We start from the raw sequence: 25032 nt of genomic DNA on the forward strand, positions 1-25032 counted from the left end.
GAGTCAATGCAGCATCTATGTATATATGTCTATGTATATATGTCTATGCTACACTGGTTACTAAAATGAGCTGATGACGATAGACACGACCTTGGCGTGTCTTAGCTCCTCCCACCTCACATATTGAGACTTTCTAGAGGATTTTCTGAATTATCAGGGAGGAAGAAACTTCAGCCAAAACTCTGGGGTTTAGTTACACTTTAAAATCACTCTGATAAATCAACCTTTATAAAGTTAAACATTTATTATAAACATTTATAACTCCATTATTACCTAAAAAAAAAAAGGATTTACAACAGCAGCTTTTCACAACCTGGCAACCCAAAAGTAACTGCTCATAAACTGATCTCTAAAGCATCAGTTAACGATGTTATGAAGCATTAATAAAGCTTTTACTAACAGCTTATAACCCCTTTATAACAGGTGACACCTTCATTAGACAGCGATACCTTCATGTTCTATGTATTAAATCTTATTTACACGTTTAGTGTTACAGGTAGCTCAGACACATGAACACAGGTGTGTTGTTTTAAACCAATCAGAGCTCAAAGACATGAACACAGGTGTGTTGTTTTAAACCAATCAGAGCTCAGAGACATGAACACAGGTGTGTTGTTTTAAACCAATCAGAGCTCAAATACATGAACACAGGTGTGTTGTTTTAAACCAATCAGAGCTCAGAGACATGAACACAGGTGTGTTGTTTTAAACCAATCAGAGCTCAGAGACATGAACACAGCAGTGTTGTTTTAAACAAATCAGAGCTCAGAGACATGAACACAGGTGTGTTGTTTTAAACCAATCAGAGCTCAAAGACATGAACACAGGTGTGTTGTTTTAAACCAATCAGAGCTCAGAGACATGAACACAGGTGTGTTGTTTTAAACCAATCAGAGCTCAGAGGTGACTCAGGTGTGTTGTTTTAAACCAATCAGAGCTCAAAGACATGAACACAGGTGTGTTGTTTTAAACCAATCAGAGCTCAGAGACATGAACACAGCAGTGTTGTTTTAAACAAATCAGAGCTCAGAGACATTAACACAGGTGTGTTGTTTTAAACCAATCAGAGCTCAAAGACATGAACACAGGTGTGTTGTTTTAAACCAATCAGAGCTCAGAGACATGAACACAGGTGTGTTGTTTTAAACCAATCAGAGCTCAGAGGTGACTCAGGTGTGTTGTTTTAAACCAATCAGAGCTCAAAGACATGAACACAGGTGTGTTGTTTTAAACCAATCAGAGCTCAGTTGGTAACTAAGGTGTGTTGTTTTAAACCAATCAGAGCTCAGAGGTGACTCGGGTGTGGCGTGTCAGATGCCCATGTAGGTGTTCATCTTCCCCAGAGCGTCACACACGGTGGTGAGGTCGCTGCGCAGGTCCTGCACCACGTTCTCGATGCCGCGGGTGTCTTTGAGCAGGTCGACGCTCTGAGTGTACGGGTTGTAGTACACCGAGAACGGCCTCTTTATCGTCTTAGCAAACTCCCTGTAAGAGAGGAGACACCATCAACAGGTCACGTGACACATCATGTGATAGGGGAGACCGGGGTTGGTTGGTTTTCTGGTCCTTTGAAGGTCACAGATACAAAAACATCAACATGTTGGTTTTCTTGTGTCAGAGAGGGAAACATTTCAGTTTCAGAGTAACACAAGTCAAAAAGTGCTCTGTGGACTAAATGTATTATAAAACTGTGTTAGACAGAGATATTGGAGATGTGTTACTTCTAGTCTATAGACCTCTTTTCTGTAAGTACCCCTACGCCGCAGAGATCAGAGTGAGTGTTTGCGTGTCGGTTGTTCACCTCATCTTCTCTTTGGCCTCCTCGAAGCTCTCGGACACAAAGTAGACGTCCTGGAAGGTGGTGATGAGACACTCCTGGTTGCAGGTGGTCCTCGGGTCGAACATCCTCACACAGGCCTGATCTGACAGGGCATGCTGGGAACCAAACAGCACCAACATCTTCGTTGGGTGGCTTCATTTTATTTTATTACATTTTGTGTATTTTATATAATTTCTTTCTCTGTTATTTTATTTGCTGGGTTTTATTTTATTATGATGTTTTAATCATACGTTTCCATGTAAACCATTTAATAATGTTGTGCTGTATTAATAAAGTTTCAGATTTTTATTATTGTTTCAGACATTTTTCAATCATAAATGTTTCAGATTCACAACTGTGAAGATTTGTTGCATTTAAATAGACATAGACAAAACTTTGGATTCGGGGAAATAATGATATATAATATTATGAATTTATAAGAAAATAACAGATAAATCAATAAAATGTGTGTGTGTGTGTGTGTGTGTGTGTGTTACCCTCAGCTCTCCTATAGACGACAGTAAACCGGCTCCGTAAGCTCTCAGCTGACCATCCTGTTTACAGAGTCCGAACTCGATGGTGAAGAAATAACACTGTTCACAACACAGTGAGTAGAATATAGAGTAGAGTAGAGCAGAGTAGAGTAGAGTAGAGTAGAGTAGAGTAGAGTAGAGTAGAGTAGAGTAGAGTAAAGTATTACTTCATTTATTCTTTAATTCTTTAATGTTAAATTTAACAGATGTCATAACATGATACCTTCCCGTATGTGTCATGTATGTTTCATGTATGTTTCACGTATGTTTCATGTTTGCGTCATTTATGCGTCACGTATGCGGCATGTATGTGTCACATACGTGTCATGTTTTTGTCATGTTTGTGTCACGCATGTGTCATGTATGTGTCATGTATGCGTCATGTTTGTCATGTATGCGTCACGTATGCGTCACGTATGCATCACGTATGCGTCACGTATGCGTCACGTATGTGCCTTGTATGTGTCACATATGTGTCACGTATGTGTCAGGTACGTGTTATGTATGTGTCAGGTACGTGTTATGTATGTGTCAGGTACGTGTCACGTATGTGTCATGGATGTGTCATGTATGTTGTGTCTTTTACACCCTTGGCTGTGAATAATAAAAGGAGTCCCTTGTATAATGGGGAGTAGTGACCAGTGTGTCCTCTAGACGACACTAGTGGAGCGGAGAGTCACATCAACAGGAAGTAAGCTGTGACTCACTGTGGCCAGTTTCTGAACGTCCTCATCAGACGCTCCCAGAGAAGCCAGGCCGATCTCCTGAGAGAACTGAGCAAACTTTGGATCTGCCAGCAGAGGAACATGACCCAGCAGCTCATGACACGTATCCCTGTAACCACAACATGAGCAGAGACAAGATCAGTAAAATACAGGAACATGTGATCCATGAAGGAGTCTAAGACAAAGAGAAGAAGCTCTTATTGTGATAATATGTATTAAGGTGGTAGTAGGCTGACTTTGGCTGTTGACATTCAGGTCTGAGTACATGACTCTCAGGATTTCTGGCTCGGTCTGAGCTTTTTAACATTGCTGACTGAAGCTGAGCGCTGACTTTTAATCGCTCCTCCTCGGCTCCATCTCAACTACCTCAGTTTTGTCTTTGTTCAGTTGAAGAAAATTCTGGCACATCTAATCGTTGATTTGTTCAATGCCCTTTCTCAGTGCTTGTATTGGACCATCGTCCCCTGGTGATATGGTTATGTACATGTGTGTGTCATCTGCATAATTATGGTAACTTATTTTGTTGTTTTCCATAATCTGAGCCAGTGGAAGCATGAAGATGTTAAAGAGAAAAGGACCCAGAATGGAGCCGAGGGGAACTCCGTATGTCATATGTGTAATGACCTGTAGACACAAAGAAGTCCCTGTCCTTTAAGTAGGATTCAAACCAGTAATATGTAATATGTTGTGGTCGACCGCGTCGAATGTAGATAAGACTTGATAAAAGTGTTGATGGTATACCTTCACACACTGTCCTGTCTGCCAGGTATAATTCATATGTTTTAAACCTGGAGAGCTGAGCTATGAGGACGTTAAGGTTAACAGGCTTTCCCTAGATCCAGAAATACAGCTCCAACAACACCACCCTCATCACTGATTTACATGTTTTCTAATGTTGTTAGAAATGTGATGTTTTCAATCAAACAGCACCTGCCAATATAACAAGAAGAAGAAGAAGAAGAAGAAGAAGAAGAAGAAGAAGAAGAAGAAGAGGAAGAGGAAGAGGAAGAGGAAGAGGAAGAGGAAAAAGAAGAAGTGTGTCTGTGTGTGTGTGTGTAGGTGTACTCACGGCTCAGGTGTGTATAGCGGGTCGGTGCTGTGACGAACATACTGAGTGCAGTTAAACACTCTGTAGGCCAAACCAGCCAGGAAGTCTCTGGGAGACAGATAACCTGCTACTGGTCGCACTGTGAAACCAGACCGCTCTGAAACACACAAGGACATGCATCACGTATTACTATTGATTATTGATCATGTATTCTTCACTTCTCTAATGATCTTTCTGAGAGCAGTGGCTTTCCTGCACACATAAAACTGCATTGTGTCGTCTTCAGATTCCTGTTCAGATGAAACTCTTATGGAATAAAACATGTCAACGGTCGTAGAAACAGACCTCTGAGAAACTGGGACACGTCCTCCAGCTGGGGGATGTTGTCGTTGCGGTAACCACAGTGTTTGCTGAGCAGCGGCAGGTTCTTCAGGTATTCTCTGCAGGCGTGAGTCGGGTACAGCTTGGTCAGCTCTCTAAAGACCACCCCCCACGTCCTGACCTCCTCCGGGGTGTACTGGACATGAGGGATGGGCTGGCCGCTGGGGAGGAGACGCATCCATAACTGAACACTACATGGACTACAACTACAGTCTCATCACAGACTACAACTACAGTCTCATCACAGACTACAACTACAGTCTCATCACAGACTGCAACCACAGTCTCATCAGACATAGTCTCTTCAGAAAACTGATGATACTTACAATTTATAATTCATGGCCACTTCCACAAAGTATTTCCTCCTCTGACGGTAAACATCATCCTTAAAGCCCTGACAGGAAGGAAGAGGTCAGAGGTCAGAGGTCAGCTGGAGAAATAAAACATTCAAATATATAAACTTTTTTTGTCCGATCCAAATACATTATCCCTTACTTATATTCTATCTGTTATCTGTTATGTAGATGTTGTATGTGAACTTATAGAGAAGGGAAGTGTAACTCACAGGGTGGTCGGCGTCCAGCTCGGTTCCGTACATCAGCACTCTGTGAGAACACTGATCCAACTCAGAGATCTTCATGGGGAACCAGGGAACGTCGTTTCCCTCTGATTCATACAGAAATATTACTGCACTTCATGTCAGAAACAACAAACTGATCAGTTCCATATAAATACACTTTCTGATTATTATAAAAGGCATTTTCTCCTCATTTACTTTGGTCCACAATGATAAGAGATAATATATAAAATACACTAAAAACAATAGAAGCCTCTAATCATTCAACACGTTTTATTCTCATCAGCTCATCAGTATATTCAGAGAATCTCTGCACTCATGTCAGTAGGGAAGATTTTCTCATACCATTATTTGGGGGAGTGCGCTGTGTGCAGGATCCTGGGAGTGTGTGAGGTTTATATGTTTTTTTATGAGACGTGTATGACCATATAAATTTCCCCTTGCGGGATAATAAAGTTGACCTTTGACCTTTGACCTTTAGAAGGTTGAAGCTTTGAATAAAGTGATGATAATACCTGGTCATCTCACATCTCCAGCCTGCTGAACAAAGCTCAGAAACGGCGTATTTCTGAAGGAAACTTGAGAAAGCTAAATTCCCTCCTCGCCCTTCCCTTTTACAACATCCTGACTGGGACCATTACAAACTGGACCAGGACTGGAGGGACCAGGATCTGACCAGCCCCCATCTGTTACATGGTACACAAAGGTAGGTAGACTACACAGGTAGAAGTGTACTGTAACAGCTCAGGTGTTCTTACCTGCCTCAGCAGACCACACGTGTGCAGGTGTGTTGAAGGAGATGACGTTAACGTGATCTTTGAGGTGCTCCAGCAGCTCGTTGAACTCTTTCTTACTGCAGCTGCAGTCGGCAAAGATCTCCACCTCGTTCAGGACTCGCTTCGACATCCGAGACTCGATGTGGCTCAGGTTCACTCGCTTCTCCTGCGATGAGGGGGGGGGGGGGTAAAGTAAAGATATGACGTCTCTATAATCGACAATCAATAATGAGTGGAAACAGGAAACAGAGTCTCACCTGGAAGAGTCTTAGGGCTTTGACCAGACATCCCACCTCGTTCTTCAGAGAAAACACCACCGCTGTCTTCTCACAATCCTCAGCGCTCTCTGTATCCGGCACCTCGTTGATGGGACAGAAGGACGGGCGCCTCGACTGGACCATAACAGCAACATCAGCAACATCAACAACAACATCCACAACAGCAACAACATCCACAACCACAACAACAACAACCACAACAACAACAACAACCACAACAACCACCACAACAACAACAACTGACCAAACTAGTACCAACTCAACAGTGTGGAAATAATTTTTCTAATAGTTACAAGTTCCAAAAGTATCAGCATCCAAATATACTTAAAGTACCAAAAGTAAAAGTACTCATTCTGCAGAATAATATATATTATATTATAATGTTCTAATGATTGATGCATTAATGTGTTCATCACTTTAATGTTGCAGCTGGTAAAGGTGGAGCTACTTTTAATGACTTTATATATAATCTATTATAATACATCATAATTTATTATTATTATACTAATGGTAGTTTAATCTATAATAATACATAATTTATTATTATATACTGCTGGTAGTTTAATCTATTATAATACATAATTTATTATTATATACCGCTGGTAGTTTAATCTATAATAATACATCATCCTTTATTATTATATACTGCTGCTAGTTTAATAGAAGTAGAGTAGAAGTAGAAGTACATCAAAACTGTACTGAAGTAAAAGTACTTTCCAGAAAGAAAGAAAAAATTTGAGAAACTCAAACTTGTTAAAACTTCAACTTCAAGAAAACCTGCAGAGGAGGATGAAGATGAAGAGGAGGAGGAAGAGGATGAAGATGAGGAGGGTGAAGATGTGGAGGAAGATGCGGAGGAGGAGGATGAAGATGAGGAAGATGAGGAGGAGGAGGATGAAGAGGAGGAGGAAGATGAGGAGGATGATGAGGAGGATGAAAATGAGGAGGAAGATGAGGAGGAGGAGGATGAAGATGAGGAAGATGAAGATGAGGAGGAAGATGATGAGGAGGAGGATGAAGAGGAGGAGGAGGAGGAGGAGGAGGAGGATGAAGATGAAGAGGAAGATGAGGAGGATGAAAATGAGGATGAAGATGAGGAGGAGGATGAAGAAGAGGAGGAGGAAGATGAAGATGAAGAGGAAGATGAGGAGGATGAAAATCAGGAGGAAGATGAGGAGGAGGAGGAGGATGAAGAGCAGTACTTGTCCTCACCATCTGCCCCCCGGTGTGGCGCTGCTGCTGCTGGTGGAACATGGCTGAGTCCAGAGACAGACCCCTCCTGGACCAGTACTTACTGGAGAACATCATCATGGCCGGCTGCATGCGGGGAACTGGCTCCGGGCCGGGCTTCATCACATGGGACGAAGCCATGGGGAACCAGTGGGTGTAGGAGTACCAGGGCTCCAGCCTGACGTCTCTGCTGTTCCTCCGCACACTGACACGGTCCCACAGCAGCACCTCCTCTATATACTGAGCCAGGGAGGGGGAGGAGACCAGCACCTCCTCTATATACTGAGCCAGGGAAGGGGAGGAGGCCACACCTCCTCTATATACTGACCCAGGGAGGCCACGCCTCCTGTATATACTGACCCAGGGAGGCCACGCCTCCTCTACAAACTCAAGTCCTATGGAAAGGAGGCTGGGTCACAGGCGGTCATGGCTCTTGGGGTATGGGGTATGACACATGCGCAGTGTAACTGAAGCTGCGGTCGTGCATTGCGATTGGCTCAATTTTGGCGAGTGCTGACCAGATTTTACTGCGCATGTGTTATACGCCCAAAGATATGACGCGTTCATGACGCGTGACCCAGCTTCCTTTCTATAGGCCTTGTATATACTGACCCAGGGAGGCCACGCCTGTTGGCTGCTGTTGGTGCTCCTCCCCTAAATAACTTTACATTTTACACCTTTTTTTCTGGAAATAAATACATAAGTGGAAACATGTGAACAAACATCAGTGTGATCAGAACCTAAAATGACAGAAAGCATCTTATTTGATGTGTACTTTGACTTGAACATGGAGGGGGGGGCTTAGGACGTGTACTGTGGCCAGCCACCAGGGGGCGAACCAGATGTTTTGGCTTCACTATTGGGGATGCCATGTCATGTCGTCCATCTTTATTTAAAGCCTATGGTTTAGAGTGATACCACTCTCTCTCATGTCTCTACGCTAAATATGAAGCTACAGCCAGCAGCTGGCTAGCTTAGCTTAGCACAAAGACTTGAAAGGTAAAGCTCCTCTAAAGCTGTTTAACATGTTATATATCAGGTCTGACTTTTGTTTACAGCTAAAACCAGTTTTATAAACGACTGGTCCGGACGCTATAGGCCAGAGTGTTTGCAGCAGGTAAACAGGTCTGAGCTGGCTGTGAGCAGGTGGAACTGACTGACAGTCAGTCCACACAAAGCAACCTCCACCTCAATAAAAGCCAGAGAGATGGAGGCTCGATAAGTCGCCGCTATCGGCCGCCTGCTCACACAATTTCCTGCCAAACAGGAAATGAAAGAGCGGTGAGATGGCTGGAGACGCATCGGCTGCTTTGTTCTCGCTCTGATGAAGCTTTATGAGCAGATTGCAGGTGATACCTTCCTCCGCCTTCAACGCCAAATGTCTCCCATCAAAGGATGAGGAGGAGGAAGAGGAGGAGGAGGAGGCAGACTCATCCATCACACACATGAAAGCAGCTGAAGTGACATTTGGAGACAAGCAGCTCTTCAGTCAATCTGACATTTCTGCAGGAGAAGAATTTAAATGAAATGTGTCTGATGTTAAAGTCGTTTATTTCACTGTTGAATGTGAATATTTACGACCACCGTTTACTAATTCATTCCCTCGGTTTCATTACATTCATTTGTGGGCACGAATTAAATCACTAAATAATTCTGGTAGAGATTCACTCCAGCCGCCGGCTGCTGAAGGAACTTTACTTTATCAAGACATGTTGAGAAACATTGGCCTCCATTTATGTGGTTTTCTCTCTATGGCTGCGTAAATATTCATCATTTCAAACACTGTTGATGTTTTAGGTCATATGTATATTTAAAGGGACTGTTTGTAACTTCTTACTCGTATAAATCATTGCGGGTCGTTGTCCCATGCACGCTCACGTGTGGCTACGCTGTTCAGACTCAGACTCCACCATTAACTACACGGAAGCACCAAAACCGCCAAGTTCTATCTAGTGAGGCCCGTCTGTTAAACAGTGTTGGCCATGGTCGGAGGATACGGGGGAGACCGTAGCTTTGGTCTCCAGGGCCGGAGTCTCTGCTGTACTCTGCTCCTCTGCCTGCTTGCCTTCAATCACACACTGTGCTCGTTCCCCTCGCTCTTTCGATCCACTCTCATGTGCATGTGCGCACAGTACACACTGCAGACAAGTTAGTTTAACTCTGAGAATATCTAGTGAATGTAGAGTGGACGTTTGTGCAGAAATAAATGCTGCAGCTCCTCCAGACCAACAGAGGTTTTCTGTGTCTTGTGAAGTGACGGGGCTCCGCAGCGAGAAACGTTATCGTCTCCGACCAAAACTCCGGTGTCTCCCGTTCCCTCCGACCGCGGTCGGGAGGCTGAAGCAGGAAAAGCCAACACTAGGATCAGCAGTGATTCATGGAGAGACCTTCGTCTGGTCAGCTAACATTACTGCCAAGCAGGTGAAATATAGAGTGATATTGTGGTTTTAGCTGATGTGTGTCGCCTCACTGTTTTGAGCAATGCTCGTTCATGTCTATGTAGAGCGAGCACAAGCGTGAGCGCGAGCAACAGGACGCTGACTTTCGTTGACTTAACGGCCACAGGTGTCGCTGTTAACAAGTAATTTCTGATTCTTACAGAGTCCCTTTAATGTTTCACATCAAGTAGTGTTAGGTTTAACAAAACATAATGGTTTGGCTCAAATTAAGTATGTTTGTTTTTAACGCAATTTTTAGGAGACCACCTGGTCAATAAATGGACCTCTGTCAAGTTTAAAGTGTTTAACAGAAGTGTAAAGAGTTTAAGTCAGGGATAATGCCCACCGAGATGTCAATTATCACAAATTAATGGACGACGGAGAGGCCAGAATTAATTCCTGATTATGGACACCTCGTCGGGCATTATCCCGCTTATACCACGGTCACTTGCCAAAGACCAAAAAAAAAAAAAGACCATGATTTTATTTTTTCATACGTTTTGCAACCAAAAGTTTTTCACTCTGTTTCCCTGGTACCCCTGAGGGTACCTGGAACAATCGTTACCATCCCATAATGTTCTCATGCAATGGAAACGTTGTTCACTGCTCCAGTAAATAGGACGGACCTTAGATACGACATCTAGTCCGCTCAGCTCATAGAACCCTTTGACTCAGCTACGAACGAGCCAGAAAGCTAACATTATGTTAGCATAAAGCTAACGTCATGCTAGCAAGATTAAATGTCAATAACAAACCGTAAATATAATTTGACAGTATGTTTAACAACAAGACTAGCTAGCTATCAGATATGTCACTTTCCCCAAATTAATATCAAGATATCGCAAAATCTTGATGGCAAGCAATGCTAACAAGATTCAGACAATAACATTGCATACGGTTGAAAAATTAAAATAAAGAATTAAAATAAGTTTAAAGAGTTTAAAGAAAAGATTTATTTCCATGTCATCTATAATAAAAGTGTCGGCTGTCTTTTAAAGATAACTTTATTAATAACCAGATTTATTGGATGTTGTAATGGGACTGTGATTGCTGTCAGAATGAAACAGGAACAGCAGAGGTCTGATTGTGTTGCTGTTAAAGGAACATTTTCACATTTTGTCACTGTGTGCACTACAAACTGAGTATCTGCTGTTGACTAAACCTCACCTGCTGTTACCATGGCAACCACAGGTGTGACTGAGGCCCTGCAGGTAGTCACAGTTTGTATCTGTAGCTCCACCAGCTGTTAACTCTGGAGACGTTAAAGCCTTTTCAAAAACAGCATGATTTCCTGGAAATCCAGTTAATATTTGCACATCTGGATGAAACTTGTAAAAAGTTTATATATGGTGTCATCAGGAGTGACAGAAGTGAATAATCCTTTAATAAATCATCTAGAACGTATTATTTGTGTATATATATATATATGTAATCCTCTCATTTAACTCCCAACAACAAACCAGGTTTAGTTCCAAAATGTGGCAGTGTTTCTTTAAGAGTCAATAAAAGGACCCTCACCGTATAAAAACACAAATCAAAAATTGTCATCACATCAGGGGAAACTGCTCGTCCACGTTAACATCTTATTTTATTCCATTTTAGACGATATTAATGAATACTGAGGGAGGTTAATGAGCGTTAGAGTAGTTTGATCTGTTTGTCTTCATCATGTTGGACATGATGAGTTCACTGTGAGGAGATAAAACACCTCTAAAGCTCCATTCAGACCTCCTCCTCCTCCTCCTCCTCCGCCTCCTCCTACAGCCACCTCCTGTCAGTTAAAGGATCGTTCTGGTGTTCTCAGTGTATTACTACTGTAGAATCAGACAGTGTAGAGGCAGGTAGATCAGGCAGCAGATCAATGTCCTGCAATGGACAAGGGCATTAGCTAAACGCATTTTACACACCTAAAAACATCTATATCAGTTTAAGTGAACGCTATATTTAGAATATTTTCACCTCTTATAGAAGTTTTTAGGTGTCTGAAACGCGTTTTCCTGCTGCTCCCGTCTACAGCTGCTTTAATCACCAGACTTCATTGAAAAAAAAACCCCATAATTTTACCTCTCAGAACAGGGGAGTTGCTGGTCTACCGCTACATCCGTCGGTTAGTCAAACAAGGTATAATTACTGTTTTTTTCAATGGAGTCTGGTTGCTCTCGGAGCATAGATAACGGCATCAGTTCCCGGTCTGAAACAGACTATACAGCGGTCTCACGGCGAGGTAAAGCAGCGAAATATATATTCTAAATATAGCGTCCACTTAAACTGATATAGATGTTTTTAGGTGTGTAAAATGCGTTTAGCTGCTGCCCCCTTCCACAGCAGGACATTGATCTGCTACCTGCTGGTTCTCCTGTCTGATTCCACTGTAGTAACACACTGACAATCATACAACCACACTGAAAAACACCTGAACTACCCCTTTAACCTCCATCTACTGTAGTAATACACTGAGTTATGAAGAACAGACTCCCTATGGTCTATAACAGACCATAATAACCTGTGGTCATATCTCTAGTTAACTGACTGTCTGAATGGAGCTTTAGAGGACATGGACAGAGGGAATGACTGATCTGAATGAAAGAGACAATAATGGTACAAGAAATTACAAAAATAAGATTCTGAATAATCTTAAATCCTTTTTACATTCTCCCGCTCTTCTTCCTGTGTGTTGCCGTGGCGATGTGGCGTCCTCCTGCTGACACACTGAGTCAGTCTCTGCTGTTCACTACGATATGAAGGCCACTTTGCAGCCGTTGCTGTGAGAGCTGCTTCCTCTCAAGAGTCCGTTAGAGCAGGCGTCGGCTCGCTGGGTCGGCCGGAGAGCCGGAGACGGTCCAGAGTCACAGACCTGGTCCAGGCCCAGGATAATGCTGATGGAGTGAGGCACGTCCTGAGCAACAGGGACCACATGGTACACATCATCATACAGGTCACGATACATATACAACGTACATCACAAGTCTGAAGATGCAGCGTCTCTACACACACAATGTTTAATGTTATTTTATATCATTCATATGAACCATTCAGAAAGTTACCTGAAGGTCACACAGACGGCTTCTTGTTTCATATCATCTTCCTCAATAATACACATTTAAATCATGAATATTATGGATTTAATCCTGCTAGAAATTCTTGTGCCGATGTGTGGTGAAAGCCTCTCAGCGTTGAGATTGTCCTCCTGTCCTCACTGACATCCTGACGTTGTTGAATCAGAAATGGAGGAAATAAATCTTGTATGTGACTGTGGTCACCCAGAGCTACGATAGTACGTCATAACTGTACTGAGACCGGACCAAACTCTGTGTAGAAACCACAGACTGTCTATGGTAGAAACAACAACGTTGCTGCTGTATTTATGCCTAGATGATTTTATGTTGAGTGTTGATGGAGCAGCTGCATAGCCTGGCACTGATCCATCCAAACTCCATTCAGAAAACAAGCATTTTATAAGTCGTTTGCTTGTCGTCTTGGTAACAGACCTGACAAAGCATGAGTTCAGACTTTTTACTAATCAGCATCATTATGTAGTTATTTCAGCATCATTTTGATCTGTTTATTGATATTAAATCACTGCACAATCTGTTTATTTTGGGTTCATACCTCAGTAGCAACGTGTGGCTGCTAGAAACAGTCAGTGTGATGACACTGTATGTGAATACAGCTCGCCGCCGGGTGATGTTATGAACCCAGACACGATGTCATTTGGTTTTCTGACATATAGGATAATAAGAAGGATGGTGAAGGTGCATCTCTGTGTCTGTCCACAGCTAATCTCTCATACTGCTGCACCAAACTGCATCATATTTAACGAGCTGTTGTGGTTGCAGTGACTCACGTTGTCAGAACCCCTTTTACTGCCCGTTTGGTCCCAACACAGACTGACTGCTAGTGATCCCACAGCTGAGAGACACAGCGGGGTGGAACACTTATCTCAGCTGTCTTTGGATCCTCTTGGTTTTTCTGGAACTTTCAGCCACATGTCATGGCCTTCAGGTGTGATCATGTGACCTCAGTGTGGGTGGAGTGACATGTTGGCTGAATGCTGACGTACCTTACAGCTGTGAATCTGCTGACTGATGCCTTCTGCTTTCTGGAGGATCTCCTCTACGTCCAGCTTCATGGAGAGCTCATTAATGTGCTGCAACACAAACAGCAAAATTAAAGAATAAAGACATTTCCCTCACAAACATCTATTTCAAAATCATAAAAAAAAATCATGATACTGTAGGTCAATCAAATTTTTTTCCACCCCTAATAAATACACATACATACTGTATATATGTCTTTAGTGTCTATGTAGTGACAGTGTATATACACATACATATATACGTCTCTAGTGTCTATATAGTGAGAGTGTCGTCACCTTGAGGATTTCGTTGAAGCCGTAGTTCTCCTCCATGATCTTGTGTTTCTCTGAGTCCAGGATGGCGCAGCAGACCAGCAGGTGGAAGTTCTGACAGGGCAGACCAGTCCACATCACCTGGGAGGGTGGGGGGGGCACACACAGGTACAGACAGCTGCTATCTGCTCTATAGACATCACTGATGACTTCACTGTGACAGAGATCCAGACCCACCACAGAAGAAGAAGAAACTCACCTCCCAGAGTCGCAGAACGTCCTGGAAGTTGAGCTCTCTCTTGAATCGGATCAGCAACCAGCGGAAACAGAAATACAGGTAACCTGAATCCTGAGACTCTGCAAACAAAGAGCCACAGACATGGATGTTAACGCCGTCACACCAACTACTATCCAACTACGACGTTTACGAGAAAACAACCCTGAAAATAGTGTTTTTTTTGTTGTGTTTGTTTCTACACATCTTTTATACTAGATGCTTTTATTGTGAAGGGCTCTGTAACGTTGGTTTGAAGGCGCTACATGAATGAATCTGGTTATATGTGATATTAAATACAAACAGATCATTAATGGACAGAGACAAGAGCAGATGATGATGGTGATGGTGATGATGGTATGTTTATCATGTTTAAATATCTGCCACACTGTAGTTCATCATACAGAGTACTATATGTAGTAGAGTTGATGTACCGAGGTAGTTCCAGAAGGCCAAGTCCAGCAGTCTGAGCAGCGTACTGAGCTGGATCAGCTGGGTCTTCATACCCTGCATCTGCTCCTCAAAGTTCTGGTGCTGCAAAACAACAACAGGAACATATCTAAAGTTCTAAAGTTCTAAAGTTCTAAAGTTCTAAAGATCTAAAGTTCTAAAGATCTACAGTTCTAAAGTTCTAAAGTTCTAACAATCTAAAGTTCTATGGATCTAAAGTTCTAAAGTTCTAAAGATCTAAAATTCTAAAGTTCAAAAGATCTAAAGTTCTAAAAGTTCTAAAGATCTAAAGTTCTAAAGATCTAAAGTTGTAAAGTTCTGAAGTTCTAAAGATCTAAAGTTCTAAAGATCTAAAGTTCTAAAGATCCAAAGTTCTAAGGATCTAAAGTTCTAAGGATCTAAAGTTCTAAAGATCTAAAATTCTAAAGTTCTAAAATTCTAAAGATCTAAAGTTCTAAAGTTCTAAAGTTCTGAAAATCTAAAGTTCTAAATATCCAAAGTTCTAAAGATCTAAAGTTCTAACAATCTAAAGTTCTAAGGATCTAAGGATCTAAAGTTCTAAAGTTCTAAAGATCTAAAGTTCTAAAGTTCTAAAGATTTAAAGTTCTAAAGATCTAAAGATCTAAAGATCTACAGTTCTAAAGTTCTAAAGTTCTAACAATCTAAAGTTCTATGGATCTAAAGTTGTAAAGATCTAAAGATTTAAAGTTCTAAAGATCTAAAGATCTAAAGATCTAAAGATCTAAAGATCTAAAGTTCTAAAGTTCTAAAGATCTAAATACAAACATGGTTTTTCACTGTATATACTGTATATATATACATACAGTTTATACATAGATATATGTATACATACATACATAAATATACATATGTATATATACTGTATATATATGTATATACTGTAGGTATATATATACACATACACAGTATACATACATATATATATACGTATATGTATGTTTAATATAATTTATATATATATATATATAAGTGTTTAACTCACCATCTGGTCCATGAAGGAGACAAAACACCAGAAGGCGTCCACCTCGTTCTCCATCACGTAGAGGATGGGAGACAGCAGGTCGCTCATCCCCTGGACGTAACCTGAAGACACACCAACACCTCAGTCTCCGTCTCCGAGGAACATCACACTCGGATTGGTCCAAACTTTATCACAACAGAAGTGGTTCTATTGGACTCACCCAGGTCAAAGTCGTACATGCAGTAGGTCATCAGGATGTCGTGGAGGAGGACCAGACCCGGGTTATCGATACCCTCGTAGAACCTGTTGGTTCTGTCTGTTCTGTTCACATCTTTCTCTGAAGACAGGAAGACAGCAGACGGTGGATGTGTGAAACACCTTTATTATATTATATATATATTTATATATTTATTTTTCATTTTTATGTTGCACATAAAAATGAAAAATAAAGGAATCTTGAATCTTGAAGGACGGAGACGTCACCTATCAGACTCTTGTAGTCCCTCAGCTTTGAGTTCCTCCTCTCCTGTTCCTCACTGACGGACTTCCACTGCAGCTTCATCCTAAAGTACTCATCACTGTCACAACACAGAGGACACAGGGGACAGGTCAACATCAACCAGCAGGGGTTCCTAATAAAGTTGACACTGAGTGTCTCTGTCCATATTAAAGAAGAGTCCTACGTTTTGGCTCTCTGCAGGACTTTCCTCTCTTCCAGCGTGCTGTCCCAGGGGACATAACCCAGCAGGAACTTCCAGGCCTCTTTCCTCAAAGAGTGACAGAGTCCCTGTGGAGACAGACATAATGACACAGAGTCCGTGTAGAGACAGACATGATGAGACAGAGTCCCTGTAGAGACAGACATGATGAGACAGAGTCCCTGTAGAGACAGACATAATGACACAGAGTCCCTGTAGGGACAGACATGATCACACAGAGTCCCTGTTCAGACAGACATGATGAGACAGGGTCCCTACAGAGACAGACATGATGAGACAGAGTCCCTGTAGAGACAGACATGATGAGACAGAGTCCCTGTAGAGACAGACATGATGAGACAGAGTCCCTGTACAGACATACATGATGAGACAGAGTCCCTGTAGAGACAGACATAATGACACAGAGTCCGTGTAGAGACAGACATGATGAGACAGAGTCCCTGTAGAGACAGACATGATGAGACAGAGTCCCTGTAGAGACAGACATAATGACACAGAGTCCCTGTAGGGACAGACATGATCACACAGAGTCCCTGTTCAGACAGACATGATGAGACAGGGTCCCTACAGAGACAGACATGATGAGACAGAGTCCCTGTAGAGACAGACATTATAAGACAGAGTCCCTGTACAAACAGACATGATGAGACAGAGTCCCTACAGAGACAGACATGATGAGACAGAGTCCCTGATGAGTCAACTCACTCCTTTGAAGATGTCTTGTTTGAGCCGTGGGATGTTGATCATCCTCCCCTCTGGATCCTGGTGTCTGGTCCAGTCCTCCGCTGACAGAGGCTCCCTCCTCATCACCTCAGGCCTCGTCCCCAGGTCGATCTGAGGGGACAAAGGTGAGACAGAGAGACTGAGTAATATTATTTATAATAATAATAATAATAATGATAATAATCATCATCATCATAATAATAATAAACTGAATAATAACAACAATAATAATGACAATAATAATAATAATGATAATGATAATGATAATGATAATAATTAAAGTGTGATGTGATGTTGTTCCAGCAGAAGCAGTAGTGAACAGTGTGACTGGTAGCCTGGTCTCACCCTGGTGATGACCTCAAAGCCGGGCTCTTCCTGCTGGTTGATCTCCAGTCCCGGGATGACCTCCCCCAGCAGGTCGGCCACCTCCTCCGGGGGGCGCTGGTGCTGCTCCTCTGTCCCCCGGAAGGCATCGAAGATGTAGTTGGTGACTTTAGAGAAGCCCCCCAGTGTGGTGACGTACGGATCCTTCCTGAACTTCTGCTGGAAATAAACGGTCTTATTAGCATCTAGCTCATCATACCCATTTTTATTATTTAACATTTATCCGGCGTACCGCATAAATGACATGAAACTGTGAAATAGTCGTGTGCCAATATTTCACATAAAAACTCTTCACACTTCATCAGCTCAATAAGAGATGTGAATAGATTGGACCAGCTACCAGGATCCTGTTGACCCAGAGCAGCATCCAGCATGGGGGAATATTTGAGTCAGTATATCGAGGGACACTTTATTCACCGTGTGAAAGATCATTAAAATCAACCTTACTCTGATAAAAATGTTGCCTTCTCGCTGCATAATATTCCCATTCTGTGAGAAAGAATGTGTTGACTCTGAGGTTTTAGAGTGATTTAGTTTCTTACATTAACAAGGCCAAAGTTGTTGTCGTCCAGCAGGTTCTCAAAGGACTGAGACAGAGCTCTGTTAGGAGAGCTGACCAACAGACAGGTGTCATCCTCTGGAGCCCTGCAAACACACACACACAACACACTGATTTACACACAACACACACTGATATACACACTGATTTACACACACACAACACACTGATTCACATTCATTCATTCATTCATTCGCACGCACGCACGCGCGCGCGCGCGCACACACACACACACACACACACACACACACACACACACACACACACACACACACACACACAGAGATTTACACGCACAACACACTGAGTTACACACACAACACACTGATTTACACACTGATTTACACACAAACTGACTTTAATCAATAAAACTCTATTTAGAAAGAAGCAACAGAGACAATCAGTCGGACAACATGAGGTCTGAATCATCGACATGTGAACTAGAGCTGCAACCATTAGTCAACTGAAAGAACATTAATCTGATTTATTACACGGTTTTGTTGAATAGTCGATTCTGATTGGTCAATCACAGAGCTCTAACGTCTGTTATTTCTTTATAACAGACCGTTGCTACGTATAACAGACTGCTGCTACGTATAACAGACCGTTGTTATGTAAAGCAGACCATTGCTACGTATAGCAGACCGAAAATGTAACTATAAATAACGTGTGATTGAAACCTAAAGGAAAAAAAGAAAATTAAGCTTACTTTTATCTTTTAATAGTCTATTAAAAATGTATAACTTCTTAAAGAGGACCTCTTAACAAAAAAGCCTTTCTTAAAACTTTCACTTCCTTATTATTTGTTATGTGATTCTCTGTAAAACTCAACAGTGACTCAGCGGTCTGGAAGCAGGTTACTTCAAAGTAACATCCAGTCAACCTTTTTGTTTTTTCATTGATCTCTGCAGCCAATCAGGAGACAGACAGTCAGCAGGACGTCAGACTGGTGCTGCAGGTGTTTCTGATGCTGACAGTTTCATAATGAAAGGCTTGGATAAGAACTTTAATAACAGCTATCTGCAGTGAGATCTGTGTCCTTAGGAGAATAATGTGACATGATATCTGGTTCACAGAGGACGACGTGTCCTGACTGGCTGACGTCCACGGAGTCACGTAACATAGAAACCAGCAGAGAAACGATGTGGAACCATTACTATTTATCATTGTTGTTGTTTCATGGTTCATCTTATTTTCATCTATCAAACTGCAGTGTTTCTCACAGGACTCGACCCTCATTTTAAAAGGTAAATGCATCAATCTGACAGTCTGTTATTTCTTTGCTACGTATAACAGACCATTGCTAAATAAATACAATTTTATGCTCTTTATTTAATCATAAACTCATTGGTTGTATAGACAATATCTATCTCCAAAAATGAAGCCAAAATATCTGGATCACCGGCCCCAAAACCTTTGAGAACCCCTGGTATACACAGTGTAGTGTACTCACTCGGTGAGCAGAGCGAACGTCCTCAGGGTGTCCAGGAACTCTCTGCTGCCGCCCTGGTGGAAGTGCAGAGCAGGCGGGGAGGCGCAGGACTCCTTCAGTTTGAGGAGCAGGAAGGTCCAACCTTCTTCCTTCACTGTGATGGACCGGAGGTCACCGACACTGAAGCTGAACGCACCCCGGCTCCTCTCATGGCTGTGGTTCAGAGAGCCTGACGGACCAGAGACAGGAATCAGAACACCCACTCATTTATAGACGTATATATATCCACTCCACATATATAGATCCACTCTGTAACACCACTGTACAATCAGAGTGTTTCTGTAGTTCCAACACCTCCAACAGAGTGAGACAGCTTCTCTAGAGATGACCTGTCACTTAAAAAGTCACATTCATATCAGATGTATAATTTAAACTAATCAACTTTATAGTTTAGAATCAGGAGCTTCAGAATTTGGACGTGAAGCTCATGAAAGATATTAAATTAAATTAAATCTAATTAAATTAAATTAAATTGAAACTAGTTCCATCATGTTACCAGCAGATAGTAAATGTTTGCGGTGTTTCTCTGGTGACTGGAGTTAATGTAGGTTAAAGACACTCACCCTCTCCGTTTGTGCAGGTTCTCTTCTTGAAGGACACGGCGTTGACCATGTCCCACTCTGTCTCGTAGCTGTGCTGGCTTTCTAACAGCTGGTGGGACTTCCCACCTGAACACTGGTCCCACTCCATGACTGAACTGGAGTCCTGATAAAACACACAGCGACATTTTATCTATTAGCTGAAATGGACTCAACTTTTCTCAGATATCTGGATGCTTCTGGTTTCTACACTAGAAAGAGATGATGAACCAGTTCAAAGTGGAATGCTGCTGCCCCCTGGTGGTCTGGGGGGGGCTAAGGTGCTGATCATAAACCACAATGTTCCCAGTTAGTCTGTCAGCAAACCTTTTGGTCCATGTTATTGTTTCCTGTCATCTTTCAACCCTCGGCTGTCAATAAAGACCCAAAAATACTTTAAATGTTCTATGTATATGTAGTAGGAATGTTAATAATTAACGTTTAACCGTTAACCAACATTAATAATTTTAACCGCTCAGCTTTTTAAATTAATTAAAAAGTTGAGCAAAACTCAGAGGAGCGGCTCGTCACTTAAAGGAAAATAGCTGGTCCACCTTAACAGCCCACCTTAAGAGAGTCTGAGCTGGCGTTGCAGATACAGGAAGTTGCGGGCAGACAGAGTAATGTCACTGCATGAGACGCACTAATCTTGATGGTTAACAAGGGTCGGTTATCGGTTTTTAAAAAAATGTGAAATAGCATCCCTAATATGTAGTTGTATATGTAATTGTATATGTGTAGTGGGTCTGTAGTTCTATATGCAGTTCTCTATGTAGTTCTATGAAGTGAAGAAGACACAGTGTTACCTTTCCAGCACACAGCATGTTTGATGGGTCGACTGTGTCTTCCAGAGGTCTGTACTCCACCAGGACTTCAGCATCCTGACATGGAGAGAGAGACAACATGTCATCAGGATATTTACCATCCAACCAGGAACCACCACACCATCTCATCACCCACGTAGAGCTGAAAAAATCTGTCCATTAATCGCAGAAAATGAACAGGTAATGATTCTCAGAATCAATTAAAGATGCAGCGTGTCAGATGTGGCCAGAATGAAATAAATGAACCAAAATTATCAGCAGAGAGTGAAGAGGTCAAAGTGTTGACGTCTATGTGTTGTGTTGTGTTGCAGAGGTATCTACAGATATGAATATGCTAACCACGATGTCTAGTTCTGCTTTTCCTGCAATGTGTGAAACCCAAAGTGTTTCCATACTTTACTGTATGTGTAGTGTTTACCACTTTGGATTTAAAATGGGAGGGTGCAGGTTGTATTCATGCAGACCCTTAAACGTTTTATACTTTCTTGTTTCGGCTGGCTGCGGTTTGTTTTGGTTGACGGATACAGAATGGATATAACGTCACGTTACTCAGACTACAACAATAAAAGCGGTAACTTCCTTCTACCTCCACATAGACTCAAATTAAGCAAATATATCGATTCTGGCATTAAAACATCTATTTATAAATATAAATAAAAAAATCGATACACAGGTGAATCAATTGTTTTCCCACCCCTACAATCTACCGGTTTCAGCTTCTCATATGTTAACTGATGTCTTTGGGTTTTTGATTGTTGGTCAGATAGAAAACGAGACATTTGAAGACGTCACTCTGGACTCTGGGAACTTTCTGAATTTATAGACACGACTAGAAAATAATCTGTACGTGAATTAATAATGAAAAATAGTCTGTAGTTGCAGCCCATGTGTGATCTATGAATAGTTTTACCTTGTCAACAATCCGCAGGGAGCCTGATATGAGTAAATCCTGCTCGAGGCCGTCTTCATCACTGCTCGGATGGATGAAGACTCCTTCATGTTCAAATATGACCTGTGTGACAGACGTTACGTTAAAGTCAACAAATTACATCATGTAACAAGAAAAATATGAACACATCATTTTGAGTTACGCTTTCATTATTGGTATGAAATCAGCTCTTCTTACTTCCTGTACACAAATATAACAATTATGTACAGGAAGTACATAATTGTTATATTTGACTTTCACAGTGTTCTATAGTGTGTTTGACAGGTTACTTGCTCTCAGCTGGTCTCAGTCACACTGTTGTGGAGTTCAGCTCATCTTACTGTTGTTTTGATACTAAAACAGTGTGTTTGCCATAATAGAGGCAGTTTCCCCAGCAGGTCCGTGTGGTTCTTTTTTTTTCCAGAATGAACGCTTCTTGCACAATCTTTTCAAGGTCCTGATACTTATTAAATGTGGTGCTGGCGTGTCAAAAGATGAAGTATTTGGTTATTTGTGAAACCTAAACTAAAGTATAACTTCACAAGATGCTCCACGTTCCTCATTTTCACACTATTTCCCCACTAAAATAACACCTAAAATTACTGCTTTATAATATTATGACTTTATTCTCATAAAACTACCACTTTTTTATCTTAAACTTCTGACTTTATTCTCCCAAGGATGTTAATGGATATTTAGGTGGTGATAAACTCAAAGGACAAAACAGGTGTTTGAATGTAATGTACTTAATTGATATTCAGTCAACTAATATGATATTGATAGATGATATATACAGCTGGTCTCAGTCACACTGTGTGGAGTTCAGCTCATCTTACTGTTGTTTTGATAGTAAAACAGGTGTTTGAATGTAATGTACTTAATTGATATTCAGTCAACTAATATGATATTGATAGATGATATATACATATATTTTACATTATAACAGTGGACTCTGTGGTGTATTTTCAGCTGGTTTTAGTCACACTGTGTGAAATCAGCTCTCCTTACTTCCTGTACATTATTGTTATATTTGACTTTCACAGTGTTCTATAGTGTGTTTGAGAGGTTTCTTGGTTTCAGCTGGTCTCAGTCACACTGTTGTGGAAGTTCAGCTCGTCTTACTGTTGTTTTGATAGTAAAACAGGTGTTTGCTACCCTGCTAGGTAGGTGTTTGTCTCACTAAACGTTAGCTAACTAACAGTGTGGAGCTAGGAACACAGTAACAACCATCTGAGGTGTGTTTTTTCTTTACTGGTGTAGAAACTAGCTGAACTAGTGACCGGTTCTGGGACTTCTCTCAGGGGGCCCAGTCTGTAAACAACCAGCTAGCTCTGTTAGCAGCATGCTAATGTTAACACAACTTCTAGCCTGGTGGTGTAGGAGCCTCTGGGAGTCTATAAAGAAGTGAACCTCCAGACGGGTGGTGGTGGTGGTGTTGTTGTCTACAGGGTGTAGTTCACAGCAGTGCTCTCGTGGCAGTCTGAGACTCTGATGATGATGTCGTTACAATACAGCTAGCTAGCATAGCAGCTAACACTAGCTAACCTGCTCTAACTGCTCAGCCCTGCTACTGAAGCACTCATAGCTATGTAATATATATGGAGAGACTATATATGTACTATACTAGTGTGTTATTTGATCATGATAACAGCTGTAACAGAGTGTTTTTACCTTTAGAGGAGACTCCGTCGCCATGTCGCTGCTTTCTGTCTGCTGGTGACGTCAGCAGCTCACGTGCCTGTCAACTTCCAAAACAAAATTGACAAGTCAGTTTCCGGTTGGAAGAGCTGTGGTACGCATGCGCACTGCGTCATCACTTTTTCAGTGTATTATTTTTTTGTTTAGTTTAGGAAAATATAGACATAGTATACGTATTTCAGTATTTTCAGTTATGTATTATTATTACTATTATATGTTATATGTTGTTATATCATACGACGGATTATTAGGGCCACATTGAGGGGAGGAAAAAAATCAGAGATTTCGAGAATAAAGTCATAATATTATGAGAAAAAAAAGTTGTAATATTACGAGAATAAAGTCATAACTTTACGAGAAAAAAAGTTGTAATATAACGAGAATAAAGTCATAACTTTACAAGAAAAAAAGTTGTAGTATAACGAGAAAAAAAAGTTGTAATTTTATGAGAATAAAATTATAACTTTATGAGAATTTTTTTGTAATATTACGAGAATAAAGTTATAACTTTATGATAAAAAAGTCTTAATATTACGAGAATAAAGTCATAACTTTACAAGAAAAAAAAGTTGTAATATTTCGAGAATAAAGTTATAACTTTACGAGAAAAAAAGTTGTAATATTACGAGAATAAAGTCATAACTTTACGAGAAAAAAAAGTTGTAATATTTCGAGAATAAAGTTATAACTTTACGAGAAAAAAAGTTGTAATATTAAGAGAATAAAGTTCTAACTTTACGAGAAAAAAAGTTGTAATATTAAGAGAATAAAGTTCTAACTTTACGAGAAAAAAAGTTGTAATATTAAGAGAATAAAGTTATAACTTTACGAGAAAAAAGTTGTAATATTTTTTTATACTGTAATAATTTGCAGAATTTTTTGCAATTGAAAATCTGAACATGTTTATGTAACTACTGTATTGAACTTTTTAAATAAAGCCATTTAAAAAAAAGACTGTATATGACGTATACAGGAACCCTTATATGGACAGCTTCCTGTCTCTCAGTCTCGTTTTGTATCATGAGTTGGATGCGAGCAGCAGAAAAGAAGGTCTCTGGGCTGCGGACGAATAGTCCTGTTTGACCCGAGGGACAGGAAGTGATGTAAACTTGGAGGTCAGCGACAGTAATAATTACAGTATTACACAGATATTACACAGATGTAATAAATACAGCAATACACAGATGTAATAATTAAAGTAAAACACAGATGTAATAATTATAGTATTACACAGATGTAATAATAACAGTATTACACAGATATTACAC

The 25032-nt window shown here is 41.1% G+C and overlaps 2 protein-coding genes across 3 annotated transcripts; both read right to left on the minus strand.

The window, feature by feature from the left end:
- Nucleotides 1-901: 901 nt before the first annotated feature.
- tph2 (tryptophan hydroxylase 2 (tryptophan 5-monooxygenase)) lies at nucleotides 902-7612 on the minus strand. The gene is made up of 11 exons (XM_037767191.1): nucleotides 7350-7612; nucleotides 6117-6251; nucleotides 5842-6025; nucleotides 5072-5172; nucleotides 4833-4900; nucleotides 4471-4667; nucleotides 4147-4282; nucleotides 3060-3186; nucleotides 2317-2412; nucleotides 1802-1935; nucleotides 902-1485 (listed from the first exon to the last, which is right to left on the minus strand). Exons 1-11 carry the CDS (start codon nucleotides 7506-7508, stop codon nucleotides 1311-1313), a joined length of 1512 nt encoding a protein of 503 aa, XP_037623119.1. The 5' UTR covers nucleotides 7509-7612; the 3' UTR covers nucleotides 902-1310.
- Nucleotides 7613-11374: 3762 nt separating this feature from the next.
- Nucleotides 11375-23872, minus strand: tbc1d15 (TBC1 domain family, member 15). 2 transcript variants are annotated; one of them, XM_037767190.1, is made up of 17 exons: nucleotides 23738-23872; nucleotides 22049-22150; nucleotides 21121-21195; nucleotides 20300-20441; nucleotides 19698-19905; nucleotides 18228-18330; nucleotides 17647-17841; nucleotides 17284-17412; nucleotides 16543-16646; nucleotides 16343-16437; nucleotides 16080-16196; nucleotides 15881-15981; nucleotides 14862-14961; nucleotides 14413-14510; nucleotides 14178-14294; nucleotides 13866-13952; nucleotides 11375-12701 (listed from the first exon to the last, which is right to left on the minus strand). In XM_037767190.1, the coding sequence occupies exons 1-17, from the start codon at nucleotides 23759-23761 to the stop codon at nucleotides 12537-12539; spliced, it is 1962 nt and encodes a 653-aa protein (XP_037623118.1). In that variant the 5' UTR covers nucleotides 23762-23872; the 3' UTR covers nucleotides 11375-12536. The 2 variants fall into 2 exon arrangements, with proteins under 2 accessions (XP_037623118.1, XP_037623117.1); XM_037767189.1 differs by having other exon boundaries at nucleotides 17647-17844.
- Nucleotides 23873-25032: the final 1160 nt, after the last annotated feature.

Source organism: Sebastes umbrosus, chromosome 4 (genome assembly GCF_015220745.1).
Source record: "Sebastes umbrosus isolate fSebUmb1 chromosome 4, fSebUmb1.pri, whole genome shotgun sequence".
NCBI classification, from domain to species: domain Eukaryota; kingdom Metazoa; phylum Chordata; class Actinopteri; order Perciformes; family Sebastidae; genus Sebastes; species Sebastes umbrosus.